A 9,356-nucleotide genomic window follows, 5' to 3' on the forward strand; every position below is an offset into this window, starting at 1 on the left:
ATTTCCACAGGTCTTTGAGATAGGGCCGTCCTGGTCATTTCCCACCAATTTCCTGCCTGTTGGACGCTCTACCTTCCAGCTGTCCAACCACGACTCGAAAGGGAACTCGCAAATCTGGGTTTGGAGGGCGCTTACAGGTGTTTGGGGCTCGTTTCAGGGTGTGGTGGAGCAGGCTCTGAGGTCAATTCAAAAAGAGTCCACAGGGTTGCGAATAGTGTTGAGATTCGCAGGGTTTGGTGCGCAATGAAGGGGTGTATCTTCGTCAGAAGTTGCAGAAGGAAAGGCGGGTGCCAAATGCCTTTGTTGAAGGGTGAAGACTGTGGAAACACGAACCAAATTGGACTCTGAGGTATGTTCTCGACTCTTGGTGGATGGACGCATGCCCCAAATCGCAGTCGCAAGTTTCTGAGATAAAAGGCCAGTCTGTCCAGCGTAGTTTCTGTATCCCAGCACCTGCTCTGCAATGACCTGCAAAAAAAATCAATCGACTCCAGCCCCAGGGCTCGACGATGCAAGCAGTGGTCAAAGTACTATCTCTGGTGCATCAACCATGGCGACTGGCCGTGGTGCCTCAAATGCTCGTTCTCGTGGTCGTGGTCATGGTCGTGGTAGGGGCCGTGGTGGACACAGTGCCACAGTGGACACTTCGACAACACTTCCTGGCGGTTCTCTGGCCACAACGTTTCAGGTTGACCGTGCGTTGACTATGCTCTTTGAAGTAGATCGTTCTTCTAATCAAGTCATCCGGTGCAGTTTCCCATCCACCCGCCTCTCACGTCCCACCAGTAACATCGGGTCAGGACCTTGGCACTGTCTGGGAGTCTGAAACTGTTGTTTCCTCATCGTCTCACACCCCTGCCACTTCCCATCCCGGTGGACATAGCTCAGCGGCTCTTGGTCGCTCATCGCCAACAGAGCTTGTTGACATTGCCCATGTTTCCGATTCATCGGAAAGTTGCAACACTTCACCTACCCCATCTCAGCCTCGCTTTGATACCAGCGAGACCCTGGCTGGCTTGTCTGTACCCCGTGCTGGTCCACACAGCCGCTCGCCTCGTAAACGTCACACCCCTGGATCTTGCCAAGGTGGCCGCCAAAGCCAATGATGTTTGGAGCTTTTACATTGAAGAAGACGGAGATGCGCACGTCTGTACATTTTGCCGGTATGTCTAGAGAGTCATTCCCTATTCTCCTGCTTGGGCTGATATTGTGATTATGCACTGTAGAAAGATCTATCATAACCGCGAGCGGTTCAAGGTCAAGAAGTTTGGCTTGAACACGGGGACCACTGTATTACGCACCCATTTGTACGACCATCACCTTGCCGACTGGGTTGATTCTTGCGATGAGGCTGGTATCTCTATTACCGCTGAATTCGTTCAGAAAAAGGTAGAGGTGCATAGGCAATCATCGAGGCAAGGTACTGGTGCTGGGACAGCTCCCCAGCGGGACTCTAGCGTAATCCCGCAATCGTATCCCTACTCCCACGACACTTTTATAGACGCCCTCGTAAAATGGATTGTTTCCGATGATCAAGTAGGGCTCCACGTCTGATACATTCATTTCCACCCGTAATTTAGTTCTTTGAACAGTTATTGAATGTGGTCGAGAACAAGTATCTTCGAGAGATTTTTTTGATGCTCCGCTCTGAGCTCAAAAATTCCAACATTCCTCACTGCACACAGTTGTGAGAAAGGGTGATGCGGACTTGGGACGATCATATCCACCACCTGACTGAATATATTCAGATGAGTATGACCTGTTTCTCTGCTCTTTTAGCACAGTATTGACGTATTACCTTGATTTTGTAGACTCACACTCTCGGGAAGATCTCGTCGACGACAGATATGGGGAGTGATCCGAATCTTACACCTTTCATGGCAGTCACAATCCACTGGATGGAAGGTACAAAGGTTAGCACGCCTGATGGAGACTTATACTGTGTGTGTCTTCGTTCAGACTTGATTGGATTCATCCGAGTCCCTGGCCATCACGACGGGGAGCACTTGATGACAGCATATCTTCATGTCATTGACAGAGTGAAGATTGCACACCGTGTGAGTACAATCTTTCGCAACTTGCAAACCTAACTGAATTCATTCCATTTAGCTGGGATGGATTAATATGGACAATGCAAGCAATAACAATAGAACTTCGAGCTCGGGGGATCAATTTTGATGCCGATGATCGTCGTGTTCGGTGAGAAACCTTCAGATTGTTATTCCATAGGATCCACTCTTAATTTCTTGATGCTCGTTCGCTGCTTTCCCCATATTGTGAACCTTGCATGCAAGGCTGTCCTTGCAGTAATCACTAACATGGACTATGCTCGAGAACCCCAAACACCGGATGAGCATGTCACGTTCCTTGATGCTGTGGATCATGATCCAATCGCAACATTATGCTTTGTCTGCGCAGTAAGTAACACTCTGATTCATGGCAGTGGATAGTAATTTCTGATTGTTTTTCAGGTTCGTGCATCACCTCTACGACGTCAACACTTTGCGAAACTTATGCTTCATTTGTATCAGTGTGAGATCCAACTTATCCGCGATGTTGACACCCGATGGTCATCGACATTTTTGATGATTGAGCGTGCTCTACAGTTAGAGGAGGTGAGTAACATGTTACATTCTGAGTGATTTCGTTACTGATTTTGAACCCATACCTATGACTCGCTCACTTCTCAGGCAATCAAGAAGATGATCACCGAAATCCCCGAGCTCAAGAAATACACCCTTTCGGAGGAAGACTGGGCAGCTTTGGAGACTGCCAAAGAGATCTTATGTGTGAGTTTTCGCGTTAGTATAGATGTTGCTTTGAAGTGGTAAGAACTGATACTGGATCCGAAAATTACAGGTCCCTCATGCATTCCAGCAGATCCTTTCACAGGAGAAGACCCCTTCACTCGGTTGGGCTATCCCCCCTTTTGAGGGTCTTAAACAAGCTTGGACAAAGCTCAAAGTTGACACCCCGCTTGCAGCATCCGTCGTCGACGCTGGTCTCAATAAATTACAGCAATACCGTGAACTTGCTGATCAAGTCCCAGCCTACATTATGGCAATGGGTGAGATTACCTCTCATTTGTTCGCATTGTTGCCGTCTAAATTTCCCTCCAATTCTCAAGCACTTGATCCAACACAGCGCTTAAGCTATTATGAGAATCACGACCCGGAGAACTTTCAGAACATCGAGAAGGTGAAAATCATCAGTACAATTGCCAATCATTTTGGGCGTTCTGCGACAGTTCTAACATGGCGACCAACAGCTTCCCAGCCCCAGCAACCTCGACAGCCGAGTGCACCTCCCCTTAATGTGCCTGCTATTGGGCTTGGTCTACCCCCGGGTCGCCGCCGTAATGCTCGTCAACCACGATCAGCGTCATCAGCTGCTGATATCCTTGGTCTGCAAGGACTCAATCCTAGAGCCGGCGCTGACAAGGACCTTCTTGATGAGGTGAACGCATACCTGTTTGACAAATTCAGTGGAACAACCTCTGTATCCTTCTGGCAGGTACGTCTTTTCTCTTTCCTTTTTCTTTTGAATGCTTTTTCACTGGTTTGTAGGAGAACCAGTTGCGCTATCCCACTCTTTTCTTTGTGGCCATGGACTATTTACCAATCCCCGGCTCGGTGGTTCCTTGCAAACATGTATTTTCGTCAGCAAAGGAAATGATGGCCACTCGTAGAAATCGGATAACCGCTGAGCTCATGGAAGCTCTGCAAGTCATCAAATACTCAATTCACCATGGCGGGTGTATCCTTGACTTCAGTATTGTTGGGATGGATCGGGAACAGGAGCTCGAGTATCTCGAAAGTCGCCTCAACTCTAATGACACTGTTGCTTATGAGCTTTAGATCATCCAGAACATGTAAATACATCACGTAGCAAATAGAATTGGTATCGAAGAATGTTTTGTATACATTTTCTTGTTGATGTGGCTATAGGGGACCGGTATCTAGCACCAGCAGAGTGTACTAGGACCCGAGAGGATACATGGCACAGCTTACTTCCCAAAAGGGAACCAAGCTGCTCGCTAGCTGGCTTTGAGCTGGCTTCCGTTAGTGCGAGCTAACTTGACTTTTAGCTTTGCTGGGCTCATCAGCCAATACCTGCCCAAAGCGGGGCAAGCCGAGCTAAGCTGAGCAAAGCCAAGCGGCGGCAACACTACTTCCACACAAGCTATATAAGTAGCATGGTATAGCCTATTAAAACAATTTACTATAGCTGAAATGAGAGTACACTCCACCTAATCATTACTAGTGTGATAGAGATCAAACAAGAAAAATTCGATGTTTTTTGCATTTTTGCATACCTCAACCTGACATATTTTTCATATCAATTATACCATTAAAGAGCATTTAATAACATCTATTCAGATCAAAAATCCATTTGTGAAATGACCCGCTATGTCCAGAGATATGACAGAAATGTCATGATTTTGCCATAAGATGCATTTGATGGTACATCAATCAATATGTGAGAATCAGTCCATCATTGTGAGTTTTCGGAGTTTTCACTCAATACCAACTTGCTATTACAGAATGCTAAAGTACATTCTACTAGTGGATTTTAATGATTTCACTTTTTCTGTGAAAGGTAGCTACTTGTGAATTGAGCGGAGTAGCACAGCTTGTTGCTTGAGACTTGGCAAGGTAGCTGACGGCATGGGCGATGTCCGTGTTAGAAGTCGTGACTTTGGCACTTCCACTTGGTCGATTCCTTCCGTGTTTGGTATCATTCGAACCGTCTTTTCACGCTCTTTCGAACGGTACCCGAGGGACGGAAATCCGTCCAACGGTTACCGAGATATTACCCTTTTACTTCGTTTTGCTAATAACCCCGAAGCCAAGCCTCGTATCGCTTGGCTTCAACCTTGCATGTGTTTACGGATGTACGGAGGCCCGTCCCCCGACGTTTTACCGACCCAAAATGTCTTATATAGTCGCAGCACCACTCTGGAGTCCCCCAGTGCTTTCCCCTCACTGTTGGACTTCACTGAAGTTCGCTGTTTTAATAGGTTATGAGCCCCGGCTCCCTCTAGCCACCTCCTAACAGTGAACCAGACGTCCCCAGGAGTCATTTTGCGATTTTCACCGCATCCGAAGGCCGCGTCATCCCCATTTTTTTTGCCACGTCCCCTCGTACGTGCGCGCTACCCCTCCGTTCAACGTCGAGCGCCCTTCGTCGTTCGATCACCCGCTATTTACCGTTTGAGTCCGCTATCCGCTCACTGTGAGCTACGCATCCAGACTCATTTCGACTCTACCCCCTCGGTTTCACCGCCGTTTCCCTTGTTTTTTCGCGCACGCCCCTACGTCTCCGTCCACCATCGCTCACGATGTCAACGTCGACTCCGACCTTCGCCAAGCTCGGCCCAACGAACTACAGTCTCTGGGCTGGTGACATGGAGGCCTGGTTCCGGGCCCTTGCGCTCTGGAGAATTGTCAATGGCACCTCCCTTCGCCCTGCCCGTGTTGGGGACATTACACCGTCCCCAGACGCGGTAGAGGCCTGGGAGACCAAGGCAGACAAGGCTGCTGGCTGGATCTGGCTTATGCTGGAGGACAGTCAGAAGATCCATGTTTCTTCGCACAGGGACGATCCCTGCAAGATGTGGACGCTGCTGCGTGACGCCCACATGCAGCAGAAGCCTGGCACCCGCTTCAACGCCTACGACGACCTCTTCTCCATCCGGAAACGCGAAGACGAGTCCCTCCAGGCCCTCATGAACCGTGTGGACGACGTCTATGAAGCTCATCAAGGACCTCCGGCCTGCCGACTTCACCCTGGACAAGCTGGACAACGAGCTGACCGCTATGGCCCTCATCCGGGCGCTCCCTGAGGAGTTCAGCGCCTTCACCTCGTCGCTCCTGCTCCTGGACAAGCTCGATAGCGAGACCATCCGTCAGGCGTTCATTGCTGAAGAAGCCCAGCGCCGTCGTCGCGCAAATGACGCCTCCACCGCCGCTCTCGCCCATTCCGCTTCGACCCCGCCCTCCTGCGACTTCTGTGGCATGAACAACCACGCCATCGCCACCTGCCATGCCTACAGCCGTGCCCAGGCCAACGCCAGGGACAACGTCGTCAAGCGTCGCAAGAAGCGCGGTCAGCAAGCAAAACAAGCGCAAGACTCCGCTCCCACTGATGCATCGGCCTCCCAGGCCTCTGCAGACGTGGTTGAGTACGCCGGAAATGCAAATACTCGTCTCCCGGATCCCAGGGATCCCTCCTCTCCGCTCCAGCTCGATGCTGACTTCGATTGGATTGCAGACACAGGCGCCACTTCTCATATGACCCCCCATCGTCACTGGGTGCGGAACTATGTCCCCTGTCACATTCCAGTCAAGTTGGCAGACCACAGCATTGTCTATGCTGTTGGTATGGGCACAACAGTCTTCCAGCCTGTTGTAGATGGGAGGGCCTCTAGGCCGGTCGAGTTATCACGAGTTTTGCATGTACCAGAGCTTCGGAGCAATCTGCTGTCTTGTTTGTACCTTACCCGGGTCAAGGGTTTCAATATACTCATTTCGTCTTCGCAACTTCGCTTCATTCGTGCTGGTTCATGCCTATTCACCGCCTCCATCCATCCCAACAACTCTGCAACGCTCGATGGCACCACTGCAGCCTCTGTGGAAGCAGCCTCAGCCGCCTCCACTGTCCCTGTCACCCTTGAACTCCTCCATCGTCGCCTCATTCACCACAACCACGCTGATATCAAGCGTTTGCTGGACAACAAGATGGCGACTGGCATTCCTACCATCTCTACCGCGAAGCCTGACCCGGTCTGCGAGCCCTGCATCGATGGCAAGCTCCAGTCTGGCTCCTTTCCCTCCACAGGCAACCGCGCTTCCGCTCCGCTCGATCTCGTCCATTCTGACTTGCACGGCCCCAAGGAGGTCCCTACTCGCGAGGGATACCGCTACTGGATCACCTTCATCGACGACTGCACTCGTTTCCGTGTCGCTGTGCCTCTCAAGCGCAAGAGCGACGCATTCGACGCATTCCGGAGGTACAAGGCATGGGCAGAGAACCAGCTGGGCGCGAAGATCAAGTGCCTGCATGATGACAAGGGTGGGGAGTACATGTCCAACGCGTTTCGCAAGTTCACGGACGACTGCGGCATCGAGCGCCGCCATACGACGCGCAACAGGCCCCAGCAGAACGGAGATGCAGAGCGAGCGAACAGGACGATGAACGAGGACATCAAGGCCATGCTTTCCGAGTCCAAGCTGCCTCCTTCGTTTTGGGGTGAGGCCCTGGCGACTCAGATCAAGATCTGGAACTGCCTGCCCACTGCTTCACTTCCTGGCATGACGCCTTACGAAGCCTGGTACAAGCGCAAACCAGATCTCAGCATTCTCAGGGTATTCGGGTGCACGGCCTATGTGTTTGTGCAGAAGGACCAGCGCAAATCGCTCCAGCCGCACGCGCAAAAGTGCATCTTTGTGGGTTATCCGCCTGGCTACAAGGGCTGGCGCTTCTACAACCCCACCACCAAGAAGTTCGTCATCTCAGAACGAGCCATCTTCGACGAGCGCTACTTCCCTGGCCTGTCCAGAGCCTCCCCATCGACGTCCACTGTTGTACCGCCGCCTGCTGTTCCTCCCTCACCTCCGCCTGTGGTGCGAGTTCCTCTCCCTCTTGGCGATGAGGAACTGGGGGAGTGTGACGCTCCACCAGTGGCCCCTGCTGCCCCTGCACCTGCGCCTGCACCTGTGCTTGCTTCTCCTGAACCAGAGACCCCTCCTCAAACGCCGCCTCCTCCACCTCAGGCGCCACTCCCTGAACCAACTCCGCCGCCTCCTACGCCTCCCCTCGCTCAGCGTCGTGCACCACGCATCCGACGTCCCCCAGGCGAGTGGTGGAAGGTCAGAGAGCCCACACCGGCCATTCCGAGCGACGACGAAGAGGATGATGAAGACGAGGCTGCTGGATGGGTCACAATCGAGTTTGCAGGTCTTGTCTCAGGCGATCCGCGCAATTGGGTGCATGCTATGAGCGGTCCTGACGCGGACAAGTGGCGGAAGGCTGCCATCGAGGAGATACAGACCCTGCTAGCCAACGGTACTTGGACTTCGGCTGATCTGCCTCCAGGAGTCAAGGTCTTGCCCTGTGGATGGGTCTTCAAGATCAAGTTCAATCCGAACGGCACCATCGAGCGCTACAAGGCTCGTCTCGTCGCCAAGGGCTACTCCCAGCGTCCCGGCATCGACTTCACCGAGGTTTTCGCCCCCACTTACCGTCCTGCTGCGCTCCGGCTCGTCCTTGCCCTTGCTGCAGCTGAGGACATGCACCTGCGCTCTGTGGACATCTCCTCTGCGTTCACCTACGGCGATCTGGATGAGGACATCTACATGGCTCAGCCAGAGGGCTTCAACTTCGGTGCCGGCAAGGTTCTCAAGCTCAACAAGTCGCTCTATGGCCTCAAGCAAGCTGCGAGGCAATGGAACAAGAAGCTCCACACCGTCCTGGGCTCCATGGGCTTCAAGCGCCTCGAATCCGACCGATCCCTCTACCTCTACGCCCGAGATGACGTCAAGATCATCGTTCCGGTGTACATTGACGACATCACCTTTGCCTCCAAGTCCACTGCATCCGTTGACAAGGTCGTTGCAGAGCTCAGCAAGCACTTCAAGCTGCGAGATCTTGGTGAGACTCGCTTCCTGCTTGGTATTGAGATCTCTAGGGACCGCGCCACTCGCTCGATCAGTCTCTCACAGCGCCAGTACATCGTCGACATGCTCAAGCGCTTCAATATGGACGCCTGCAACAAGGTGGACACTCCTCTACCCGTTGGACAGCCTCTGACGAAGGCCATGGGTCCCCAGACCCCTGCTGAAGTCGAAGAGATGCGCAATGTTCCCTACCTCGCTGCCGTCGGTTCCCTGCAGTACCTCGCCACCATGACTCGCCCAGACATCGCCCACGCCGTCAGCTACCTTGCCCGGTTCAACTCGAACCCAGGCCTCAAGCATTGGGCTGCTGTGAAGCATCTGTTCCGCTTCCTTCAGGGCACCAAGGACTACAAGCTGCGCTACTCAGGCCCTCTTCTCCCTGGCATCTTCACGGCCTACTCCGACGCATCTCATGGCGACTGCAAGGATACCGGACGCTCCAGTGGTGGGTATGTGACTGTGGTTGGTGGTGGTGCTATCAGCTGGGCTGCTAAGCTCCAGCCTGTTGTTTCGCTTTCCACATGTGAAGCGGAGTACATTCAGGCTGTTGAAAGCTGGTAAGGAGATTCTCTGGCTTCGCCACCTCCTGGAGGAGCTTGGCTACCCCATCACCACTCCCACTCGCCTCCTGATCGACAACGCCAGCGCTGTGACTGTAGAAATCGTTGTGGAGTCTGG

The 9,356-nt window shown here is 52.6% G+C and overlaps 1 protein-coding gene across 1 annotated transcript; it reads left to right on the top strand.

Moving 5' to 3' along the window:
- Nucleotides 1-550: 550 nt before the first annotated feature.
- On the top strand, nt 551-1,554 carry CC1G_12736 (hypothetical protein; the record flags this gene model as incomplete). The annotated part of the gene is made up of 4 exons (XM_001841342.2): nt 551-695; nt 754-1,022; nt 1,087-1,163; nt 1,227-1,554. 4 exons carry the CDS (start codon nt 551-553, stop codon nt 1,552-1,554), a joined length of 819 nt encoding a protein of 272 aa, XP_001841394.2.
- Between the last annotated feature and the right edge of the window lie 7,802 nt (nt 1,555-9,356).

Source organism: Coprinopsis cinerea, assembly GCF_000182895.1.
Source record: "Coprinopsis cinerea okayama7#130 chromosome 6 map unlocalized cont3.6, whole genome shotgun sequence".
Lineage (NCBI taxonomy): Eukaryota > Fungi > Basidiomycota > Agaricomycetes > Agaricales > Psathyrellaceae > Coprinopsis > Coprinopsis cinerea.